This window comes from Cryptomeria japonica, chromosome 2 (assembly GCF_030272615.1).
Source record: "Cryptomeria japonica chromosome 2, Sugi_1.0, whole genome shotgun sequence".
Lineage (NCBI taxonomy): Eukaryota > Viridiplantae > Streptophyta > Pinopsida > Cupressales > Cupressaceae > Cryptomeria > Cryptomeria japonica.
In genome coordinates, this window is record NC_081406.1 from 303,637,862 (window position 1) to 303,664,655 (window position 26,794).

The 26,794-nt window shown below is 34.8% G+C and overlaps 1 protein-coding gene across 2 annotated transcripts; it reads left to right on the forward strand.

Annotated features, from left to right (window-relative positions):
* Positions 1-17,976: 17,976 nt before the first annotated feature.
* On the forward strand, positions 17,977-26,777 carry LOC131075381 (protein DETOXIFICATION 26-like). 2 transcript variants are annotated; one of them, XM_059216603.1, is made up of 3 exons: positions 17,977-18,141; positions 18,436-18,563; positions 20,602-20,994. In XM_059216603.1, the coding sequence occupies exons 1-3, from the start codon at positions 18,084-18,086 to the stop codon at positions 20,737-20,739; spliced, it is 324 nt and encodes a 107-aa protein (XP_059072586.1). In that variant the 5' UTR covers positions 17,977-18,083; the 3' UTR covers positions 20,740-20,994. The 2 variants fall into 2 exon arrangements, with proteins under 2 accessions (XP_059072586.1, XP_059072585.1); XM_059216602.1 differs by lacking the exon at positions 20,602-20,994 and adding an exon at positions 25,606-26,777 and having other exon boundaries at positions 17,981-18,141.
* Positions 26,778-26,794: the final 17 nt, after the last annotated feature.

The following is a 26,794-nucleotide window of genomic DNA, read 5'->3' on the forward strand; positions in this document are numbered from 1 at the left end:
ATTGTGCGCATATAGAGTGGAGAAAATTGGAAGAAACTGTACTCCTTAGAACATGTGATGCTCTCAGTTCCACACCCATCACTAGACATAGGATTTGCCTTAGACATGGATAGGAGCTGATTTATTATGGACGGAAAGGGTGAAAAGGAATGTTATTATGAATGGCTAACCAATCTTAGGTAGATCAATAACAAGCCATGATGGGAATGGGTAAGCTTATTGTGAATGAATAGGTTGTGAGTGTGTGCAAAGTGAAAGGATGAAAGTGAATACTAAAGGAGGGAGGAGCAATGTCTCTACACATGGTGCCAGTGACCCAGTTTTCACCATGGTACTTGCCCAGGGCACCATCGAAGTGGTTTTCACCGTTGGACGAATTGTTTTTCTGTTTTCCAATTTTTATTTTTATTTTGTGTCATAAGGTGCCTGTTTGCCAGGTTTTCACCAAGTAACAATTTTTTAAAATTTTTTTTTGTATTTTTAAATTAGGATACTCTAAAGAGCTATGTGTAAAACTTACGAAGGTGCATGTTGTTGATAGGATCCTCCAAAGGTTCGCCATTTGGAGTTGAGAGCTGATATGCACCGAATCTATAGGTTGTTGTAATGGTGTAAGGACCAAGCCAATTTGGTTCAAATTTGCCCTTCTTCTCCCTATCTTGCTGATTTTTAGGATTTTCTCTGAAAACTAAGTCACCCACCTCGAATGTGTGAGGATTTACCTTATGTTTGTAGATGTATTGTTGCTTGACTGAATGATGTGTAGCTCGAGTGACTGTCTTCCTTGATAAAGGAACTAAGATAAAATTACTAGTGTGTGGACAACACGGGCCCATATGTGTGTCACCTAAAGAAGTTTGGGCATCCCTAATAACTAAGTCCCATGAGGAAGCTCCATTAAAGGTCCATGATGTATCGTTAGAAGGGAAACAATGTGTGGAACAAGTGGATGAGGAATGAAGGCTTATGATTGTGAAAAGAAGTGAAAGTAGGATAGCATGATGGAGACTTAGGATCAACAAGTATTCTTTTTGACTTAAAATTGTAGAACTTTTGCCCCTAGTTATTTTGATATCAGGGGAGATCAACTCTTGTTCTTTTTCTTTTGTAGGATTTTTATCCTTGACCTTGACTTTTTCAGAGTCCAATATCTTTTGATTTGGATTTGGGCTAAAGAACTTCTCTTTATTTTTGACTTTTAGATTTTTCTTTTCAAAGCTTGATTTTTAATCCCCAATTAGTAAAGGCTTTTGTGATTCTTGTTGATCCAAGTCTGGGAGAGGAGTGGAAATGGAATGAGTGGATAATATGGTAAAGCTATGTGAGTTCTCAAGAGGGCTGGTGATATGCTCAATAGATTCTTTGTTGGAACCACTCTTAGGACTATTGATATCAAGAGCTGCTTGCACCACTAGAGGAGTTTTGCATTCAGACTTAGTAGCCACGACACTAGGTGGTTCATACCCATTTCCTTGGCATTGCAAATTTTTTGTAGCTTGTTCCTGTCGACTGAATGTCTTAGGAGATAGTGGGAGTCGATCAACATGAAAGATATACTCACCACATCCCATGTCTTTAATCTTGATTTTTTCTTTGAGCTCTTCTTACTTTGATGTAAAAGCTTTCAATGATTCTAGATCAACATATGCTAATGAAGGAATAGCCTCTCAATTGATCGGGATTGTTATTTCTGATTTAGGTTGCAAATTGTTGCAATATATGAATGGATTTGGGTCAGTTTTGACGGTCACTTTGACTCCATTGTGTGAAAACTTGATACATCGATGATATGTAGATGTTATTGTGCTCATCTCATGAATCCATGGACGTCCTAGCAATATGTTGTATGTGAGATCTAGATCAAGGACTTGACAAACCACATCCTTAGTAATTGGCCCAACTCTGAGAGGTAAGGTAATTGTGCTCTTGGATGAGCGCTCTTCATCATCATATGCCTTGATAGTAATTTTGTTTGTAGCATTCACAACTTTGTTTGAATATCTCAATTGTATTATTGTGTTCAAAGTAAATATGTTAAGACCAGCTCCTCCATCTATCATGACTCTTTTTATTCGATGTTTGTGTAGGAAGGCTTTAATGTGTAAAGGTGCATTATGTGGTTGTCTCACAGAGGCGTCGTCAGCTTTTGTGAATGTAAGGGAGTGTGGAAAGGAAAGGTATCCCACCATGGCTTGAAACTGGTCCACGTTCAGATCAGTAGGGATGAAAGTGTCTCTCAAAGTTTTGTCAAGAATGGCTTTGTGTGTGGGGGATATGCGTAAGAGCTCAAGGATTGAGATAAGCACGGGTGTCTTCCCTAATTGTTCTATAAGGTCATACTTAGGTTTGGTTGATGAGGAAGCGGTGGTTTTAGCTGGAGCACCTTGCAAAGTGAATTTACCTTGACGAGTTGTAACATTACATTCAGAGGTATGTTTAGAAGAAGATCCAATTCCTTTTAGGACAATTTTGGGTCTTTGGGTAGAATTTTTAGGCGTTTTGTCCTTGATGATAATGGTAGAGACATAATTGTCCATCGAAATGTGATTGACAGTTGAATCATACTTATAAGATACTTTGGTATAGTTGGTCTACTCATCTGTGTCTTTAACTTTTCCCTTGTCATGTTTTGGAAATGGTTCTTTAAACATTTCATGTTCTTGATTAGATGAGTGTCCTTCGATCTCAATGTCACCTCTATCAATAAGATCTTGTATGATGTTCTTCAGTCGATGATAATTTCCTATTTTATGACCTTTGCTTTTGTGATATTCACAATACTCATCATCATTCCACCAATTTGGTTTGACCTTTGGCTCATATGGAGGCAAATTTGGAATTGTTATTATTTTGATTGCCACTAGCTTTTTGAAAATTGACTCTAGTGGTTCTCCCATTAGGATGTACTTCCTTTGTGATTTGGAAGTTGTTTGAGTATTCACTTGATTATTTGTAGAGCTTAATCCCAAAAAAATGATTTTGGGTCGTACTGTATTGGCATCAACAACACCATCGTTTACTATGTTCTTATATTTGTTCCAAAATCTTGGCTTGTCTTTTCCTTTAAAGTCCTCTTTGTTTTCTTTGAATATCTTAATGACTCCTTGTTTAATTAGGACCTTCTTTGTTTCTAATCCTTTTTCAATGATGTCCTTGAAGGTGGACAAACAAGATTTTCTTAGGTCATAACCAATGTCTTTGTTAACATTTTGGGTGAACATCTCTACCATTTGTTTTTGTGAAATTTCACAAGAGCATCTGTTGGTTGGATTCCTCCATCTTTGTTAAAATGATGAAAAAGACTCTTCATCCCTTTGTTTGGTGTTGCACAAGGTAGTGACTAATATATCTATCTCTATGTTGTATGAGAAATGTTGGATAAATGCCTCTGCTAAGTCACCCCATAACTTAATTCTAGGTGGAAGTTGGGAGAACCATTCCATAGCTTGATCACCTAAGCTTTGTGGGAATAATCTCATCAAATATGTCTCTTTTGCTGCTACCTCAATGCAAGCCATAAAAAATTGTCTTATATGTGCCTTAGGATCCCCTTTTCCTCTGTACTTATCAAACTTAGGTGTCACAAAGTGTGTAGGAAATGGAGGCATTGGAATGATTTTGTCAAATGGATAGGGACATATGTCTCTCATTGTGTAAGTTGGCTTCAGTGTATTTATGTCCTCCATTTTCTTTTGTAAGTCCTTGATTTGTTGTTCCAAATTGTTCTTAGGTGGAGACCGACTTCTTGGACCATACCCCATGCCTGAACCACCAGGTGGAGGAGCATGTTGCATATATGGATGGTATTGATCATACACATGTTCATATGGAGGAGGTCTATAGTGATGTTGCGTATATGGACCACTTGGTATAGAGTCATGATGAGGAATAAAATATCTGTTTTGTCCATTATACCATACTCTACAGGAATGTCATGAGTTTGTTCTAGTGTGTTGCCCCCAAATTTGACACGGGGTTTCCTTGTGTCCAAATTTTGAGCATGCCTTTGGATATCCAATTGCTTTGGTGGTTGGTCCTTAGCATTGGTATGCAATTGAGTGTATTTATCTGCATAAGACTTCCATAATGGTCTGCAAAGGTGAGTATCATATGCTTGACCATGTGTATGTGGGACCTCTGGTTTTTGAAACAAAGATGATGGTGATTCAGGCACCATATGTGGTCCTCTATTGCCTCCACTATTAGGCCTCCTTTGATCCATGTTGAGGTGAGGTTGTTGCAAAGGTCGATTTTCCATTATTTGAGACATGTCAAAATCACGAGGGATCTTGGCTCCACTTTGTGCTTTCACTTGTAAGAAATATTGTCTCTCTCCTCATTATTTCCTCAACCAGTCGATTAAAACGGGGATCCATAATGGAGTCTTCCACTTCTGCTGAATGTACTGAAATGTTGTCCATATTGTCATTGTGTGTATCATTGTTGTTTATATTGTCCATGTTCTCATTTTTTGGAATGTTTCTATAGGCATCCATGTCAGGTAATGTACTATGATCAGAATTGAAAAAGACATCATTGTCATACTCATAAGAAATCATGTTTGCGGACTCTTGAGCCTCTTTAGCTTCTCTCCTAGATTTTCGGGAACGGGTTTCAACCATGAACTAGGTCTTGACAAAGATGTGAGAGACTAGATGAAAATGTAAAGGTATGGAAGACCAAGAGTTGGATGGAATGTAAATGAATCTGAGGTGTACTTGCAATGTCCAAAGTGTAAGACCAAGCATGTATGTAGTAGAGTAGGTGTGGCTTCCAAAGAGATGATAGTTTCTCTTGATGAGGTAAGTTGACCTTGACTCTAACTAAGACCAAATGAGACCCAAAGGTGATAGAACTTGATGAGGGACCACTTAGCAAAATGTTGTTGTATGTAGTATGTTGACAAAGCAAGATGAGGACAAGCAAGTGACCTTTTGACTCAAGTTTAGACAAATGTGAATGTAATGCAAGATGTAAAACAATGATAGACTTTGTGAGACCCAAAGATAGGTTGAATGCTAGATGAAAACCCAGAGAGATAACCTAGGAAGCTCAATAAGTCTGAAACTGACTGTTCTTGTTTGTTGGACTGTAAATTTTTCCAATTTGTGAAGTTGTTTGTTGTGACCAAATCTGAATTTTTTGACTGTTTTTCGTGACAAGATGACACAATGTTGATGAGGACTCAATGTTTGCAAGTGTTTAGACTCAAAATGAATCAAATAAAAGTGTGTTGTTTGATGTAAAAATATTTTGCATACTCTTGCAGACACAAAAGACACAATGTTTTGATGTTTGATCTTGAATGTTTGATTGTTCAAAATAAGACAAGCACAATTCTTATGGTTGGCCAGGACAGTAGTTGTTGATCCCATATAAGGCTACGCTATTCAAAGCGGATACTTAGATGCTTGACCCCACTGGCTCCACCCTCGGCACTCACTTCTCGGGGCAGCCAAGCATCAGTCCCCACGGAAACTCCCCGTGGTGAACTTTGTATCTCTACTAAGAACCGTATGTGTGTGGGTCGCTCCAAAGGTCCGACCTCCTGCCCCAACAACTAGAAGGATTTTGGATTCTAAAACAAAAAGGTGCTAGTAAGGGCATCCGCTCGTGTGGCCATATATGCGGCTCTTTTAGCTCTATAAATACAGAAGGCTCCCAGCCGGTAGGGGTTACGCCCTACAATTGATCAAATAAATTTCATCAAACGGGTTTATGGGGAGACATAGTGTCGGTATGAACTAATCAGCACACATTATCCATAGCTTTCACCATGAATACAATTGTTTATAGTGGTTCGGAAGAGGATGGCTTTTCCTTGCTACCACTTGGGTCATTCTCTCCTCACTAGTAGTCCTAATGACCACATGGGGAGACAGGCCCTCTAGAGATTAAACAAAAAGAGCCTATTGTCCAAGACACAAAAGACACTAGTTCAATTTTAGTGCACCAATTGAAGTGTTTGATAATCTATGAAAACAAGGCACACAATAAAGATCAAAAACCCTTGCCAAAATTCTGCAACAAAGATTGGTTAGTAGTTTTGCAATAATACCCCTCCTGCAAGCACACAAGTTAGGTAAATTTTAGATCCAAAAGACTTTATGAAATAGGGGCCTTCAACAATGCGTTTTTTTGACCAATTCAAAGATCTGATTCATCACAAAAAAATACCACCTGTAAAATTTCAAGAAATTTCCAGAAATGTAAGAAAATTAAAAAAAATTGCTAATTTGCTCCAAAAATTATTTTTTTATGAAAAATCATAAAACATTCATATAAAATGTAAAATTGATCCAAAAAATCTAAATTTTTTTACTGGACACTCTTGATGACCTTTCAAACTTGCATAAAAAAAGTCGTGCAAAATTTCCAAGCAGTTTGTGAGATATGAGCAAAATAATGCAAAACCCTAATTTTCAAAGATCCAATTTTTTAGGAATGATTTTGCATCAAAATTAAAATCACAAAGAACAGATCCTATGTATAATTATGATTGATTTCCAAAAATGTAAGAAAATCCGAAACATTCACTAATTTTCTCTCAAATTTAATTTTTTATGAAAATACATAAAAAATTAATAGAAACTTATAATATGCTCCAAAAAAATTGAAATTTTTACTGAGCACCTTTGATAATGTTATTGACCTGTAAAAAATATTTGATGCCACAATTCAAAGCTGTTAGTGAGATCTGATCAAAATAATGAAAAACGTAATTTTTAAAGATCCAATTTTTTAGGAATGAAAAGTTAAAATCACAAAGAATAGATCATGTGTATAAATCAAAGAACTTTCCAAAAATATAAGAAAATCCAAAAAATTCGCTCATTTTCTCTCAAAATTAATTTTTTATGAAAATTCATAAAAAATTCATAGAAAATTAAAATATACTCCAATAGATCTAAATTTTGGATTGAGAGCTCTTGATACTCTCTTAAACTTGCAAACAAAATTTTGTGCAAAAATTCCAAGTTGTTTGTGACATCAGATCAAATCTCTCCAAGATCTTGATTTTGTATCCAAAACCCTAGCCGCACAAGGTTATTCTCCAAATTGTTTTACAAAACATCAAAATATGGTTAGGAAAACCTGCAAAAAAAATACAAATCTAAAAAAAATCCATGTCCCACAGGGCATGCCAAAATGTTTGTGGTGAAAGTGGATAAACAATATTGAAAGACTAAATGAATTCAACCACAAAACCCTAGCCTAACAACAACAAAGATCCACCATAACATATGAAGATTACCTAAGACAATGCAAATCAAATGAAATCACAAAGATTATACCATCACATGTCCAATAGGGTTTGGATCTCCATTCTTTCTATCTCCATTGATCTTGCTTGATATATTTGCTCTCAGATTTTATATGTGCACAAGAGCTCAACAAAGAATGGAAATGTGGTTGCAAGTAGGTTTGATCGCATATGAAAGTTTGAATGCTAGAGTAGTCGGGGAGTTAGCGGGGGTTTGATAATGAAGGAAGCATCTCCTTATATAGAAGTCATTGTAGGAAATTGAGGGATAAGATTGAGAGGTGTAAAAGATAAATGGTCAGCTATGATTAGAGGGTAGGTAAAGAAAATAATAAAATAAAAAGAGGGTAGGTAGTGTAGGAAATAAGAGATGAATGGCATGTGTCATGGGTAGAAAAGGTTATTGAATTAATTAAATAAATAAAGATTTATTTAATTAATAGAAGAAGTGGGATTAATTAAATAAATATCTTATTTATTTAATTTAGGAAAGGATAATTTAAATAAATAAATGTATTTATTTAAATGAGAAATAAGGCTAGAAGAGGATAAATGAATTAATTAAATAAATATAGATTTATTTAATTAATAAAAGAATTAGGCTTAAATAATTAAATTTATTTAATTAGACTGGACAATTTTAGGTGTCTACAGCTACAACTCTTCCTCTATCCTACAACTCCCTCAATCTGTTTGCCATATCATCTCTCTCTCGGACCACTACCCTCAACTCAGCCTCCCATGCAAAAAGTTGGACATCTCTGGCTGCAATCTTTGCCTCCCTGTCTTATAACCAAGTTTGCAACCATATAATCATAAACTCCCACAAATCTCCCTCTCCTCCACCTGTTGCTTCTCCACCTGTCGCTCCCCCTCCCATCTCCATATGATCCTCTCCTCCACCTACGGCTCCCTCTCCCATCTCCATAGTCTTCGCTCTCCCACCGACATCCCTACCTCCTACTCTAGCTACTCCCTAAATAAGTGGACCCTATGATAGTCACAAAAATTACCCACCTCTACCCCTCCTCCGTAATCATCCTCCTGCACTACCTCCACCTCAAAATCCACCCCCACCCCCAGATCCTCCACCACCACCACCTCCACCTCCTCTTGCTCCACCAAAACCTCCTCCACCACCTCCCTCTCCCCCATCTCCTCCTCCTCCATCTCCTCCTCCTCCTCCATCACCATCTCCTCCTCCTCCACCCCTGACTCCTCTCCTCCTCTATCACTGTCTCCTATCATCCTCAAATGGTCGTATAGGCTCAGCAGGATCTGAAATGTATGGAATCCGATGCTCGTAATGATACTGTGTGTACTCCTCTATCACCCCTGCATCCACAATCTCTGTCCTCATCTGCCATGGTCTCACATGTGAGGTTTGAAACTCTTATAGGGCCTGATCATAAGGTAACACTGAAACCTCTCCCGCACTACCCGTGCGTACTCCCCGAAACCCCACAGTAACCCCTACCTCCGTCCAAACTACCTCATCACTCTCCTTGGAACTTGTCTCTCCACCGAGTAGGATGTACACCCAATCAAAAAATGTGTCATAAATACATATGGTAGCACCACTCCATCATTCTCCTAGGGCTCGCACTCAAGGTATGGCCTCCATATGACTATATCTAAATCATCTAAAGCCGGCTGCCAAAACTCCAACTTCCCCAAATCAGGCTGGCTCATCAACCATCCATACATATACGCATAGGGCTGATCTATCGCCCTAAACCTCAAGCTGACCGGTCGTGTGACTGGTAGGTGCTCCCAAGCCCAGACATGCAACAATGTGATCCCTATCCCTAGTGATCTATCCTCTCGGTACACTACCTCATGTAAGTCCATATATAAGTGTGCTAACACACACGACCCCCATGCATAGTGGGTCCCCTCACTAATCACCTGCTCTATCACCTAGCCCCAACCAATGGCCAATCCATGTGAACACCGATCGGGGCACAACAAACCCCCGATGATCCCTGCTAACACTGATGGTAGAGGCTCATACAGTGCCGCTATATCCTCCCATGCAATATCATCGACAAATATCCTCTGCACAATTGTTGTCCCCAGGTGTCGGTGATATGTAACAAGCTAACCCCTGATCGAGATGTGCAGAATCCTCCATACACCCTCCAGTGTCACCGCCATCTCTCCCATCACAAAGTAAAATGTGCAAGTCTCACTGTGCCATCGCTCCACCAAGGTCGTTAGTAGACCGTAATTCCCCGAATCACAGGTAGGTACATCATGTCATACAAGCCCGTCACATAAACACAATCTATTTCTTCCTCCGTCAACTACGCTTGCAATTGCTATGTGGCAGGATGCCTCTCCCGCATCTGTAAAACGGGAAGCTCCTCCTACACATATCGACACACATATCAGTTGTTTTTTTACAAACGTTCTTAAGTTTCAACCTAGACTATCAACAAATACTTTGATCAAGTATCTTTAGGTCTCCATAGGTAATCGATCATGGCAAACCTAGACTACAACAAGCATTTCTCACAATGACCTAGACTCAACGGAGCTGCTATCATTCACCACAAATAACCTACAACGCGACCACTATCAATTGATCAAACTAATCAAACACAATCAAAATAGACAATTACATCAATTGTCTAAGTCTCAACGAATATTTTTTCTTCAGATGCCTTGACTTCATCGGACAATTGCCTCAATTGTCTAAGTCACAACATGTCACTTCGATTCACTTACTTAGACTTTATCCTATCCAAGTGAACAACGAACATCAACTATCACGATTTGACTCAATTGGGGCAATTCAATCAATTGCACCAGATTGTCTAGCCAATTTTTGATCAATTGTATAGCATTAATCAAAATCACAATACCGCATTTGCACTGTATCTCTTGCATGACCTAAAGGTACTCACTGGCTTGCCCTTTCTCCGTATTCACTCCATCTTCTCCCATTCTTTCACTATCCCTTCTAATTTCTTCTATTCTACCTCCCTCCAACTTCTTTCTCTTTTTTGAGAGATCGCCCAATTTTTTGAAATTTTTTGGTCCATCTCTCGAGGGGGCATACCACCAACTAAATTAACATTTATGGGGCAAATTTATCATACCTATCTTTCTTTCTTTGAAACGATGCAATAAACCGCACCGTCTCAAAGAGGGGCAAATGTAGACACATAAATCTGTCCACTTAATTAAATGAATATTTAATATTTATTTGATTATTTTAACCATCAGTAATCAGTTAATTAAATTAATATTTAATTAATTCATCCTCAACCTCTTCTTCTATTAACTAAATAAATTATTCAATTTATTTAAATTAATTCATTAAGCCACACTCTAACATTTAATTAAATAAATAAAACATATTTATTTAATTTAACCCCTTTCCTCCTTTAAATAAATAAATAAACATTTATTTAAATCCCTAAACTACCCCCCACTTGCATTCTCCTACAAATGCAAGTTGCACCTATTTAGTTGAAATAATGAATTTTATTTTAATTAAAATCCTATTTTCTCTCACCCACCAAACCCACTAGACTCTTCTAACCCATTCTAGACTCTTCTAACCCATTCTAGATTCTTCTAAACCATTCCTAATTAGCCTAATCACCCTCCCTAATTATTGTCACATTCCTAAGCAACTTGGAGTCACTTCTCAAAGCCTCAAAGTCTTTGAAAAGCATTAAAGGCTTTATGTCTTCAACAAGTTAACCCCTAACGTCTTCCAAACCATTAATGGCTCTTACATAACCATTTATGGCTTTTACATGACCATTGATGGTTAAATTCAACTCACCCACATGGTTGGAGAATTTCCCTCTAACTCAACCCTCATTTGACTCATGGGTCTCTTCAGGCATTTATTGCTTTGACCATGGTTATTCTCACTAACTCTTGCACAAAAGTTTGTCCATTGGATAAAGGCATTATTCATTGGATAAAGGTTTTATTCATTCAACTCAAGCCTAACCTTACCTCCCAAGGTAACCTTCAAGTCATCTCAAGCATTTAATACTTCTTCCCTCTCCTCTCAAGCCATCTCATGTTGAAATTTGTCATCCTGGGATTGGGTTGAAAGCCCTCACATAGATCATAAACCCATCAATCCCGACCCTTGTTGAGATTACTCAATCTCAACCATCCATTGCCCTATTTTTCCTATAAATATAGCCCATTCCTTCTTAATCCAGATCCATAAATCTTGTATGCATCAAACTTATACCAAATTTGAGAGAGCATCTAGGAGCACTTTTCTTTGTTATTTTGGATACAATTAACACTGATTAATTAGATAATTTCTCATATTTAGCTTGCATTTGCATAATTAGTCATTTTTCATAATCTTGAATCTCCATAAGACATCCATAATAGTGCAAAAAGTTGAGGGCTACACTCATGTGGATTTGGAGAGGAGAGGAACAAGGGAGGAGCAACTATGAGCATGTTGGAGAGCATTTGGGAGGGTTTAGTGTCTTTCCTCCATTTTTCTGTGCTTTCTATAATCTGTTTAACATCTCTCTTGATATGCATGCTTAGGATTGTAGTTTCATTTCTATTTCGTTTATGATTGATACTTAACACTAACGTTTGAGTCTTGTGTGTTTCTAACATCCTTTTTGCAGGGCATCATAAACTAATAAAATGTATATTATTTTGTGTATTTTAAAATTAAAAAAAATTTGAATATAGTTTTGTATAAAGTAAACAATATAATTTCTTAAAGTTGCTAATAAAATGTTGAAATGGAAGTTAAACAAACTGCCACAATTTATTTACTAAATTTTACCTTTTTTTCTTCAATTTTTTTGGTGTATATTGATAACTTGAAACTTTAGTTCATAGATATATTTTTATTATTTTTTATAAATATATATTTTTCAATAAATTTGAAAATTTGTGTGTATTGAAATATAACTCTTTCCATAAATGTCACCACCTTTTTTATTCATTATTTATCCAAATTAGAAAAGAATTATATCATCTTGACATAAATTCTTTTCTCTAGTGCATCATATTTTTTTCAAAAAAAAATTCAAAATTTTAGTATTTTTTCTTGTCGAGATAATCAATCTTATATATAAGTGTTGATGACCTACTTTCAATAAAAATAAAATATAAAATATACAAAATAATTAAAATATTAAAAGAGATATATTTTGTAATATTCACTTGTAGACGTATAAAAGGGTATTTTTACATTTCAAAAAAAATATTATTTATAAGAGTAGGAGTTGTTGAAACATTGAGTTTAAAAAAAATAAAAATAAAAAATAAATTGGTAATTAGACCCAAAGTGATATAAAATATACATTAAATAGACACTTCCAATTGGAAAAGTTGTGTTCCATATATAACTTATCTATAATGAATTTATATATACCATATGTTTGACTAAAATTAATTTTTTAGTTAGGAAAAACTCAAATTCACTTTTGCTGATAAGTTGGCCTGAAATATGACATAATATTGTACTTTTACCCTTATGCTTAATATAGGAAAGCTTCTTGGTGAGGAGGTAAAGTTTGGAGTGATTGCCAATTCTGATCTCAATCCGCTAAACTTTCATCAGATCCATAATGGAAGGGTCCTTGAGCCACATGTTCTCGAATTTGAATGGAGAGTCAACCTTCCCACCATTCGGCCGTATGGTTAATGTCACTAGAAAATGATCTGATCCAGTATATGGAAGTATGGACGACTCATAGGTGTTTGTTGTATCAGTCCAGTCCCCATATAGAAGAAACTAGTCCAATTTTTTTAAAATGCTGGTGAATCCTTGCCTCCTGTTGGTCTAGGTACATATTCCATTTTTAGTTGGAATGTTCTTGAGATGATTTTCATCAACAAATATTTGGAAGTCCATTTGGACTCTTGATAGGTTTTGCATTCCTCCCCATTTTTTTAAATTATCAAGAGTGGCATTGAAATCCATGCCTATGATGATTTTTATATCATTCTACTACTTTATCCAATTTGTAATGCTTTTCCAAAGTTCTCTTTTATCTATGGTAGATATTGGAAAGTACACATTGATAATTTTAAAATTTGTATTCTGATTAAGAAGCTTACATCTAACAACCATCCAGTTTTGATTCTCCAACAACATATTGCATTGAATGGTAAATAGATTCCATAGAATACCTAATCCACCAGATATCCCATCAAACTCCACAAACAATTCTTCCCAAAGTCTCCAAATTTTCAACCTTTTTTGAATCTCCTCCATGCTCCATTTGGTTTCTTGTAATAGAAAAATATCTACTTTGCTAGTGTCAATTTGATGTCAAATTAGGTGTCATTTGCTAGGAGCATTTAAGCCCCTAGTATTCCATGTAATGAATTTCATGGCTCCTCAGAAGGAGCATCTCCTTCCTATTGAGCTTCCATTGTCCCTTGACACTCCCTACCATTTCTAATTTTCCCTTGTTGGACTTTCATCCCCTCTATTTTTTTCCCTCAATGTTTGGTTTCTTTATGTTAGATTGTGTCTGCATTGTGCTCATTATGTTTGTAGTGGCATCCTCATAACTCCTTTCAGTCTCAGATTTTGAATCATCAGAGAATGGATCTACCTCTTCCTACCTCGTTTCTTCATTATCAATATTCATTTTGTTCCCATCCTCCATTCCACATATATCGGCTATTGGAAGTTCCTCTTCCTCCATATTAGTTTTCTCAGTCATTGCAATAGGCCCCTAGCTTAGATCCACTTCTATATCTAAGCTTTTCTCCTTACAATTTCCCACTTCTTGAGTGTTATCAATTAGTTTAGATCCACTTCTATGTCTAATCTTGTCTCCTTACAATTTCCCACCTCGAGTGCTATGTTCAATTCTTGCCTCACTCTCCTCCTCTGGTTCGAATTCCTGCTCTCCCACAACTTCCTCTTGCTTATTAGTAAGATTTTCTACCATCTCCCTCTTATCAAAATTAAGCTCTTTTGTGATCAAGATATGCTCCTCATTTTCCTGATAGGATTGGGTGCCACACGTTTCTTCCATAGTAAGGTGGCTTAGGTTCTCTATTCATGAGGTCCACCATCATGTCCAAGTCTCCATTCAGACTTGTGTTCTTGTTATTGCTCGAAATGCTTACCTCTTATGATATGCATTGGAGTAGCTTGTGATTATATTGGTTGACCATGTTAATTTCAACCATCCCATTATAATATAACATATCATGGACCTTTTATTTTCACTTAGGGCAAAGGATTGCATGATCTTCCCTCTCCTTTGATATCTAGATTCCATCCTTGGAATGTATCTCTATCTCCGAAGGCAATTTTTGATGAGTGGATATATCTATACACATTTTGTATGTGATCCCCAAACCCTATCTTCCAATATTGGGTCCACAAATCTCACATTTCCCAACCCCTTTCCAATGTCTCTGAGTATCTCATTACTCCAATATTCCATAGGGATTTTATATAGTCTAATCCACACTAGGTCTTTCTCAACCTTGTGTTTCCATGGGTTGAAATGTGGATACCATTCAGTCAAGTACATACCTATGCTTTCTAAATAGTGTGGCCCACTATTTAAAGCATTTTTCTTTTCTATTAGATTAGAAAATTCTACCAAGAAAAAACCATTGGGCAACGATTTCACACATATCTGGGGACCCCATTTTTTATAACACGAATTTTCAATCCTTCCCGCATCCTTTATCCCTCCACCCCATTGAATAAAAATGCCTACATTTTTTAAGTCTTTCTCTACCTTGATTGATTTTAGTTTCATCAATGTGAACATGAATAATTAAAGACATACCAATTTTATTTAAATTGAGATTCGATGTGCCTTCCCTGCAGGTCTTATTATTGTTGTCTTTCCATAGTTTGTTGATTCAAATTTCACCTTCTTTCCCTAGCACTATCTTCCCCTTATTTCTCCAATTATTAGATGAATCCACATTCAATGTGTCAATTTTCCTGGATCCTACCTCTTTTAAACTCTTGTCTACTAAGGATTTCCAATAATCCATTAATTTGCTCATAAGATTGTTTCTGCCTTTGATTGTTGTTACTAATATGATCCTTTGGATGATTCTGCCATAGCCTTTGCATCCACGATAGATCCCATCTACCACGATATTGGTTTGGCCTTTGAAATCTTCTATTAATGAATCTGGTCCTGGTTTTATTAATACCATTCTACTTCTAAAATTGCCAATTCTTCTTATGATTCATTTGATATCTACCCTTGTTTGTAGATTAATTTTTCATTCTTATGGCCAGAGCGCATTTGTCAATCCATTTCCCTCCTTCATAAACCCCTTGTGGATTGTGATTTCCCTGTCATCCATGTTTTAGATTTTCCATATTTGTTTTGGCTCGACTGCGTAAATCTTCCATGGGGACTTATTTTCCAACTTCATTGCTCCATCTGTTATAAATGGTTTCTCCATGTCATAGATGCTCCTACCCTTCACCTTTGTTGAATGTTGGGATCCTACTTTGTTCTGCACCTCAATTATGCTCACCCTTGCCATTTTGCTCTTGCTCCCACACTCCATTATTACACGTCAATTTTATTCTTATACTTTTACTTGATTTTACATGAATTTGATAAGTTTTAACATTTATAAACTATGTATGTTATGTATTATTGGAATCAAGCTTATAAATGAAATAATTTCCTTATTTTTGCCTATCTCTTGGCTCATGTACTTAGACATTACGTAAAAAAATATAATTTTGTCTCTATTATAATATATATTTGAGAAACATGTTAATGTGTTTTTAATTGTATGAGTTTAAATATAATTATGTAATTTAATATTTACTAAATGGTGGTCCTTACACAAAGTTTTCTACAACAAGCTAACCGCTAAAATCTCAACCCATAAGACATTCAACTTAAATGCATATAACCACCATATTATATGCATATATTCAACACATAACTATATTATAAGTACATTTTTTACCAACTTGTTCAACTTAAAGAAAATAAAACAAGGGTGACAATTCATGTTCTGTACATGACTAATTTCTTTGAAGATTGAAGCTCATAGCTTGTTCATGAGCTCTAGTTAAAGCACAAGGGGGGAAGATGTTAGCAATGGTTGTGATATTTGTGTCTACACCTATCAATGACATTTGTCAAAAGTTCCTAAAGCCTTTTTAACAATTCCATTTTGTGTGTATCTTTGCTTCCTTAGACATTGAACTTGCTTCAGAGGAGAGTATCATCCCTCCTTTGCATCTCCCATCTTCCCTCTCCATGCCATCTCCTAATATTTATCCATCCATTTGGCTTGATGAAAGTCCATAACTTGTTTAGAAGCTCTCATTGTGGTGTAGGCACGAGAACACAATCAAAGGCTATGTAGTTTGGTCTTTGTACACTTGCTAATTACACGTTTCTTGAAATTTTCTAAGCAATTTTTAACAAATCCATTTCATGTCTATCCTTGCCTCATGGCATTCAGTAAAATTGTATTTATCTCAACCCCTTTTTCATCCAACCTTGTGCACTCTCCCTAATTTGACACTTGTACTATGTGTCTACTAGGGTAGTCACAATGATTCCCTCTTTCTTCTCACTCTCGTTTGTATCCTAAAGACCTCATAAATGAGGATAGGATGACACCATGCTTGATAAAGGTATAGTAAGCTTCATCATTCCCCTTCAGTGACACCCATACCTACACCATTACTCTTTGTCCTCCTATTGTCTTATTTCGTTTATTTTTCAAATTGATTATTTTTGTTTGTTCATTTATTTTCCCAGTCCTCTACTACAAAAGTGGTTGACATGGGGGATGTGACACAAAGGATGACCATCATCACTATTGATTTTTTTTAATTCAATATATATTAATTAGATTATAGATGTCAACATAACTTTTGTGCATATCTTGAAAAATAGCCAACCACTCTATCACTTAGGATCAATTTTAGGAAAAAATCATCACGAGAATTAGATCTTTACATAAGGGCTTCACAACTTGGTGAATTTAATACCAAGTCATTAGTTTAGGCTATCAAACTACCCATTTTTTATTTTCTTCCGTGTCATCATTGTTCTTTAGATTTCTCACACATTGTTAAATTCTATCTCTGTGTGATTATTTACCTACAGAGGTAACTTCATATGTTGTTCATAACACTCTGTCACTCTCATGGTCCATTCGTATTTTAGTTGGCCTCCTCTCCATTTTCCAATTTTCTCTCATATTTAATTGTTTGAGTAATTAATTATTGATTTCCTTAAAATCTATTGATGCAATTGATTATAAGGGCATATCATAGATCTATGATATCAACTCACAAATATTTTCTAAATTTGTAGTGAATTGATTTTATCATATAACATTGCCATTAGATAATAAGCTATTAACACCTTTCCTTTTCAATTGATTTCTTAATACTAACTTTTATTTCTAAATTATCAATATCAACTATCATTAATTTTATCCAAATTAATTTATGTTTTATATATTTTATTTGACTAACCAAAATTACATTTTAAATTAATTTCTGATTTATTTAATTAACATTCTTATCCAAATTAAACATCATAATAAAATCTAATTCTTATAAAACAGTAAATGAATAATTTCAAACTAAAATTTTAATAAGAAAATGTGCTCTTTATTTTATGGGGGTTCATCATTTGAGGAGTAAGAGCACGACATGACTGTTTAAAAAGGCACGACCGTTGTTAAGAATCTTAAATATAAACTTGAATGTTATAAAAAAACATGAGCGTTAGCTCTTATGATTGTTAAATAAAAACAGTACTGTTGAAAAAAACATGAGCGTGAGCTCTTATGATTGTTAAATAAAAACAAGACTGTTGAAAAAAACATGAGCGTTTCAAAAAAACAATGTTTTCAACCTCTTATAAATGGTGACTTCCAGCCAGGTGCTCCTCATCACTTCCTCTTCTGCCAATATTTTCTTCCTAATTTTTCTTTTCGATGTCTTTTATTGGAGTTTTATGTTAGTTTTGTTTTTGTTAGGATTTTTCATATTTTCTGATGAGGGTTTTGTATAGCATGCATGCTGGTCTGGTCAGTCTTTCGATGATTTGTTTTTTTTTTTGGGTTGGTTTTTTAATTTTACATAGGAAGAGGGAAAGCAGAAGGCAGCGAGAGAGCAATTGATTTATGCAGGAATATTTGGGAGGAAGTCTGAATTGCCTTTGTCTTGTGCATAGCTAGTGGTGCTTTAAGCCGATTTCGAAGGTTAAATGACAAAACAACTGGGGAGGGAGGGAGAGAATGTCACGGGCAAGGGAGGCTCATTTGCTTGAAATTGAAGGCTCTGCGCTTAGTCTCCATTCAGGTATGTCTATCTGCTATTTTTTCCTCCCACTGACTAGCCATTCTTTACATCGAAAATTGTGTTTTATCTTGGTCCCATATTCTAATTGTCTGCCTTTATCTTAATCGCAAATTCTTCTGCTTTTATATTAATCCCATTTTTTAAATGAATTGAAATTGAGATTAAAAATGATAGGTTGAGGATCTTGTTGTTGCCTGGAATTTATTGCGTTGTAATATTCTTTGTTCTCTCACCCTAATCATTACAATCTTACATAAACTGTCATTTTGTTCATTTTCCTTTTAAATCCCTTGTGCAACCATTGAGACATTTTGTCAAACAATTCATATGTCTGTTGCTTGTTATTATGGTCTATGTGCAACCCATCATTTATGGGTGCGAATAAAAGATTCGACGCCCTCTTTCACCTTCCAGTTGTTAAGATGAAATGTCAATTAGGGTCTTCTGTGTTGATCTATTCTAATTATCCAGTATATGCGTAAGTATACATTGGGCTCTTGCATTGACTTTTCCAGCTGAGCGTTGGATATGTATAAAGGTAAGTTGATTAAGTATTGTAAAATGATATCATAGTTCCACATTGTTCTTGGAGGTTCCAACACGAGCAATTTGCTTGTAATCTTACTGTTTCACTTAACATATAGAGGCACAACTGCAAGTTGGAAATTTCCCACCTTGGGTTTCTTGTTGTGTCCCTCTTGTTGTGTGATAATGTTTATGTTGTATACCTTATCATTTTGTTTCATATACAATTACTATATTCATTCCCAACACTCTAAAGTTTAATGAGCATTTGGATTTTATGTTTAAGCTCATTTTAAGTACAGTTCTTAATTTACAGTAACATTTATAAGTGAAGTCAGTTATAACGATGTTATAATCTGTATTCGTAATTTAAGGATAAATTGCCATAATACCTATGTTTTCAGTTCCTGATATGGTTTGGGTTCAGCATTGTGCAGATTTTTTTTTTGTGGGATTGGTATTGCTGGGTGCAGCTACAATTTGTACAAAATATACAAAATCAAATGTAGAACTGATGACAGAGCTGAGAATTGATAATTCAATGTTGATTGTCAAATGTTTTTTGATTAATTAAACAGGGAAAAGGGTCCCAGTACCTTACATAAGAACAAAGATTAAAAACAGTCCCTTAAACAGAAAACAGGACAGAAAGGAACAACAACAACCATAACAGTCCCTTTATATATAATGAGAGAAGTACTGTAAATGGCATTTAAACTGTGGAAATCTTGCGTAATTGCATTCAACCTATTCAATCTCGTAGTGGGACTAATTCATTTTATGTTGTCTTGGTTGAGATAAGTTTTTTGACTGCATTTTTCCATCTCCTCTGTTTCTTGAAGTTTTAAAAGTAGCCACGTTGCAGGTTTTAATGGTGTTTTTTGTCTTTTCAGAGTAGATTGCTAGCGTATTAGAGGTTATCAGATAGATAGTTTCCAAACACTGTGACATGGGCATATTTCATATTGTGCACTTTGTAGTCATAAAAGGTAGGGAATAAAGTAATCTCTAAAATAGGATCAGGTATTGGTTTGAGAGTTGAACTTACCAGTCAAGGAACTTTCCACCTTCTCCTAGATTTCAATCTCATCCTGTTGGTCAAAGAATTTACACTTCAGCTCAAAAGTGGGGTGTCACTATTACATGGAAAGAAACTGAGGGTACTTTTTTCGTGACATTTATCTATTTATCATTGTTCAGAAAGGTAGATCCACTTAATTCTCTGCAACAACCATTCAAAGGATGAGTAGTAGTCAGAACTTCCACTGCAGTATTGAAACAAGGCTAATTTATTATTATAAAGCAGAGACAAGGTTTGCAAATCTGATAATACTAAAGTTCGATTCTCTTGGAAATATCATTTATTAATTATCTCTCATTGAAGCCCTATTTGTTTAGTTTGCAGAGGTGTCTGTGAAAGATCTTTGGTCTTATTGGATTAATGCTATTGGCTTCGTTTGATTTGAGATGGATTCAATATTAATTGTAGTTTTAATTTTTATGTGATTTACAGTCAAGGTTAATAGTGACCATGGCTCGAGCTATCCTGGGTGGAGTACTTAACCGAGGGCCATGGGCATGGACCACACCCAATAATTGTAGAGGTTTTAAAGTCCTGGAAAATGCCCGTGGCTTGCCAACTATTACTTAGTTTCTCTTAAATATGCGGATGGTTTATCCACTGATAGTTTAAGATGTGTTTATGCCATCTTTCATAAACTTGACCAGAAAAAATGCCAAACACAAGTTGGGTGAACACAACAATGAAGTGCTTAGCAGTTAGTTTTCTCATCTAATTCGAATGATGACGTTAGTATTTCTATTGATTTTGTTATCAGTTATTCAAATGAAACTTTCAGCCTGTCTCTATTTTTTTAATCAATGTGCGAAATGGGCTTTCTAGTCATGCTTGTTGCTCATTAATTTTTAAAATAGCAGTGTTTCTACAGAAGCCAATATCAGAGGATAAGCTAAAAATATATTTGGCAACATGTGGTCCAAAAGATATGTGGTTTGAAACCTTGCATCCATAGTTCGCTTCAATTTATGCTTTATAAGGGGAAGAGTTTAAATTTGAATATTTTCCATAGTTTTTTTTTCTGTATGTGTACACTTTGCACAATTTTATCATGATTTTTGAAAGATTTTTAGAGTCCAACTGCTTGGATTTTGGACATAGGGCCAATCACAAAATATATGAATCTTTATAAAGGAAACATGATAAGGAGATTGAATTTGTGCAAGCATTCAGTACATGTTCCTTCCAAAGTCTCTAAAACCAGTTAAATCAACTATTGCATCGATGTTTCATATGGGGTCTGGAGTGGCTCAAGTTAAGAACGAAAAACTTGAAGGCGGAAAATCTGATCATAGTCTAGATGAGGCCAGCACTTCATATGAGGGAGTGGCTCACATGTCACTTCCCACAAGCCCTGTAACACGAGAAACAGTCATTGAACCCTGTAACAATGAAAGACTCCAAGCTCTCTCAACTACTTAGCTAGAACAAGGCGGTAGATCTACTTCTGATAAGGATCTTCAGAACAACTCTTTAATATTAGATGGTATGATAAATTTAAACACTCAAACTTTGGATGTTGCCAATACTCTTGGGCAAATGACAATAGAACAAGTGAAACTAAATGCTGCAGCCATCTCAGAGTGGTCATGGCCCATGGCCTCACAGGCCTGACTTTGTGAGCTCTCTCACTCATCATCAGGGAAACTAGTTTTTACTAATTTTTTAAGCAATAACTGATAACCCAATAAATATTCTTCAAGTATGCAAATCTGCTTAATAGCATTTCAATCAGCTTGCAAAATTGGAAACATGTGACACTGGAAAATATCTGGATCCGGTTCCATCATTTGACATGCCAGAGGCAATTGGCATTCTCTAATACTAATGATTACTGTCTGCAGAGTGACTCCAAGAGTGCACGGTAATGCATGGAGAATAAGAGTATCTCAATTGTTATTTCAATCAATGAAGAGCAAATTTTAATTTTACCTGCGCTTGGTTTTCATCCCTAGTTCCTTTTTCTGCTTGGCTTTAATTGTCCTGTTTTAGATTGTAACTGGAAAACATGCACTTGCATCCTTTAGTTATGTTTCCACATATTTAAGTGTCATTTACCTTTGCTTTGTGCATCAACAAGGGGGTGGAGTGTGCTTTTATGACAGTGACACAGAGAATTGATATTTTAATTGCATTTGTTAATAAAAAACAAAACAAAATATATTGAAATTTTTGGTATTAGAACATAGTTTGTCTAGACTATCATTTTGTATATTTGTATAGCAGAGTTAGGCAGATTTTTGGTAAGGTTTGGTGCATCTAAAAAATTCTATAATATTGCATAAAAATTCATATATTTTCATGAAAGTTATTTATTTTATATCAGTTTTATTTTAATGATAGTTTTATATTTTATTTGCAGGAAAATGGACTTAAATTTAAACCATGGTTTGTTGAGTGTTTGACAGACAGAGTTGGAAGATGAAATCAAGTAATGAATGTAGATATATAAAATTTGAGGAAAATGTTTTAAATATTGAATGGGTTATTAAATGCAACATTTAATATCTAAAATTGGAAAAAATGTTGCATTTTTTTAATCAATTGTTAAAATTCATAATTTGTAAATTTAAAAATTTCACTATAATATTTAATATCTAAAACTGGAGAAGGTGTTACATTTTTGTATCAGTTCCAATATGTAAGTTGAGACAATGTATATCTAGTAAATTGATATGTAAACTTTTTAGTGTGTTTCACTTTAGCAACTAGTAGTTTTTGGAAGTGTGTTTGAACTTTAGCCATTTACTTTGTGTACATTTTATTGTTCGAACTTTGACATCCTTTTATATTGTTTGTTGGCATTCCTCTTTTGTGTGTGTATTTATATGAAGTGTTTGCTTGAGCTTTGGCATTTAGTTTGTGTGTTTGAATTTTGACATAAATTAATTGTTTGTTTGAAGTGTCTTCTAAACTTAATTAGTTTAGTGTGTTTCACTTCAGCATCCACTAGTTGGAAGTGTATATAAATTTTAGGCATTATTTTGTGTATATTTTATTGTTTGAACTTTAACATTGACTTTTGGTGCATGTTTCAATTTCAAGAGTGTTCTAATTTTGGCACTCACTTTATGTGCATGTTCAAACTTGTATTCTTTGTATGTGTGAAGTGTTTTTTAAACTTTGTCATTTATTTTGAGTATTGCTCCAATATTTACTTCAAGCCTAGTTGAACTAATTTTATGAGATGCATGTTTGAACATTGGCATTCATTTTATGTGGATGGTTTTTAATTTGGCATTCACTTTGTGCATGTTTGAACTTCAAATTTATTTTTTTGTGAAGATTAATAAACTTGAGCATTTATTTTGTATATATTGGAAGTGTGTTTGAACTTCACATTTGCTTTAAGTAAAGATTTATAATAAACTTTTGACATTCAGTAATGAGAATGTTTAAACTTAAGCATTTACTTTAAATATATGTGGATTGTGTATTTGAAAAAACCATATGTAGTGTTGTACTTTGGTATGTGTTTATATGTTTGAACTTTCAAATTCATTTTGTGTGAACAATGCACATGTTTGCATGTTGCATGTTTGAACTAACACTGACATTCATGTTGTGTTGCATGTTGTAAGATGTGTGTAAACTTTGCCATTTATTTTGTGTATTGCTCTAATATTTACTTCAAGCTTTGTTGAACTAAATTTGTGTGATGCATGTTTGAACACTGGCATTCACTTTGTGCATGTTTGAAATTCAAGTTTACTTTATGTGAAGATTTATAAACTTTAGCATTTATTTTGTATATGTTTGAAATGTGTTTGAACTTCACATTCACTTTATGTAAAGACTATAATAAACTTTGGCATTCACTGATGAGAATGTTTAAACTTTAGCATTTAATTTATATGCGTGCGGATTGTGTATTTGAAAAAACTATATGTTGTGTTTTGAACTTTCAAATTCATTTTGTATGAACAATGTACTATCATTGACATTCACCTATGTTGCATGTTTGAACTAACATTGGCATTCATGTTGTGTTGCATGTTGTAAGGTGTGTGTAAACTTTGTCATTTATTTTGTGTATTCCTCCAATAGTTACTTCAAGCCTAGTTGAACTAAATTTGTGTAATGCATGTTTGAACATTGGCATTCATGTTTAAAAATTTGAGGAAAATGTTTTGAATATTGAATGTTTGAACTTCAAGTTTACTTTATGTGAAGATTTATAAACTTTAGCATTTATTTTGTATATATTTGAAATGTGTTTGAACTTCACATTCACTTTATGTAAAGACTATGATAAAATTTGACATTCACTAATGAGAATGTTTAAACTTTAGAATTTACTTTATAGAATGAAATGTGTGGATTGTGTGTTTGAAAAAACTATATGTTGTGTTTATATGTTTGAACTTTCAAATTCATTTTGTGTGAACAATGTATACCATTGACATTCACCTATGTTGTGCTACAATGTTATAAGGTGTGTGTAAACTTTGGCATTCACTTTGTGTGTGAACTTAAGTGTTTATATAATGAGTGGTGTTCAACAACAATGAAATTTTATCTGAAATTGGGTATAGAAATGGCATAATAGTATAACAGCGTTCACGAAAATGTGCTTAGCATGAAAAGTGTTTGTGAGAACCCACCTTACATGGTTCTCTTTGATTCTCTATTTTCTTGATGATGTTGCAAACTCATTTGATGTTCTCATAGGTTATGGACAATGGTTTTATTTCGGGATGTAATTGATGTTTATAAGGATTCTTTTTTTAGGTGTCATTAGATATTGAAGTGTTGATAGAATTTTGTTGAGTATGATAATTATCAAATGATTTACATTCTATATTTCCTATTGACCTAGAATTTCCTCAATGACACTAAGATTTTTGTGTGTCATGTTCCTATGTTGGACATTATTCAAGATTACTCACATATGGATTGTTAACATAATGAGTTATTTAGGGGCTGTAGGTTGACAAAAATATATTAGTTGTAGCCAATTTGTGATTAACGAATGAATTATCTTTGAATATGCAAGCATTTATTTGTTAGAGATATCATTAATGAGTTAAGCTATATTGTAACTAATTATGAAATTATAGCGAAAATATTATTTTGATAAGCTGCATTGTTTGAAACATTATGTGCTTGAAAAATATTTGATAAGAGGTGAAATACAGACTCAAATCATATGACAGGCTTAAAGGCTTTTGATGTTCTTGTATTTAGACTCTGCAAGTGCACCCTGGGGCTAAATACATATTCTAATTATGTTTTCAATGACTCGATTCGGTCTGCATGCTTGCCACATTGAATCGGCCTTAAGATAATCTTAACAATTATTATGGTTCACTTCTTTTTGTAGAGTTTTGAAGTCTGTTATAAGCATATTAAAACAGAAAAAGTGAAGATTAAGTTTATTTGGAAGTCATGTATGCAGTCTTGCTTAGATGACTAACTGTTTCTCTTTATTTTGTACAGATAGGAATGGGAAGCGTATTGGAAACACTATGTGGACAGGCCTACGGGGCAAAGCGATATCATCTGCTTGGGATTCATGTGCAGAGAGAATTTTTTATTCATTTTTGTGTGTGCATACCGCTTGCTATAGTGTGGGCTTACATTTCCAGTTGCATTTGGGTAGGACCCTTTAATGTCCTGTGAAGCAGGGAAATTTGCCAGATGGCTGATTCCCAGCCTGTTTGTTTATGTCGTTCTTCAACCTCTTCAAAAATTTCTCCAGTCACAAAGTATTGTCTTTCCCATGATGTTATGCTCTTCAATTACTGTGTGTTTCCATGTTCTCATCTGCTGGGCTATGGTATTTAAAACTGGATTGGGTAATAAAGGGGCTACCTTGGCAAGTAGCATTTCCAACTGGCTCAATGTAGTACTTCTTTTACTATATATAAAAAATTCGCCTGAATGCAAGAGGACATGGACATCCCTTACAAGGGAGGCTTTGCATGATATTAAAGAATATCTCAAGCTTGCCATTCCATCTTCACTAATGATCTAGTATACTAATTTAATATCTTAGCTAGAATATTTGGTCAAGTTGTCTATGTAATATGTCAGAGCATTTTGTCTTTTCACACTATGGAATGTTCAAATTTCATAGCATGTGAAGAACAGTTTGACAAATAGGCCAGATCAAGTTTTGTTCATCATGCCATAATGCAAGTTGTTAATAAGGCATGGCAGATTAATACCATAATGGTTTTCTAAACTTATTTTATCAGTTCATTATTCTATGGCTGTGGACAACTTGCAGTATTGGTCCTTTGAAATGCTTGTTCTCTTGTCAGGCCTGTTGCCAAATCCAAAACTTGAGACATCAGTTCTTTCAATCTGGTATGTATGTGTAATGTGAAAATTTTAATTGAATGTATTTTAACAAGGACGTTTTATTGGGGCTAATCTTTATATTTTGCAGCCTTAACACTTCTGCTCTAGCATATATGATTCCCCTTGGTTTTGGTGTTGATGTAAGGTTGGTACATTTTGCAGCTAACTAATAAATTTTTGTGTGTTATGTGCTTTCATGCTTTATCTTTCACTGTATTGTTTATATTGTGCTCCGGTAAATGGTTTATAATATGCATTAATTGTTTATACTTGTGGAAAACTGATTCACCCCCTCCCTCTCAGTTTTCCTCTGGTACAAGAG

Coding starts and splice junctions, on each gene's coding strand:
- LOC131075381 (XM_059216602.1), top strand. CDS start 18,084: ATGAGCGTTTCAAAAAAACAATGTTTTCAACCTCTTATAAATGGTGAC. Junction 18,142..18,435: donor AAATGGTGACTTCCAGCCAG/GTGCTCCTCATC, acceptor TCTTGTGCATAG/CTAGTGGTGCTTTAAGCCGA. Junction 18,564..25,605: donor TGCGCTTAGTCTCCATTCAG/GTATGTCTATCT, acceptor TATTTTGTACAG/ATAGGAATGGGAAGCGTATT.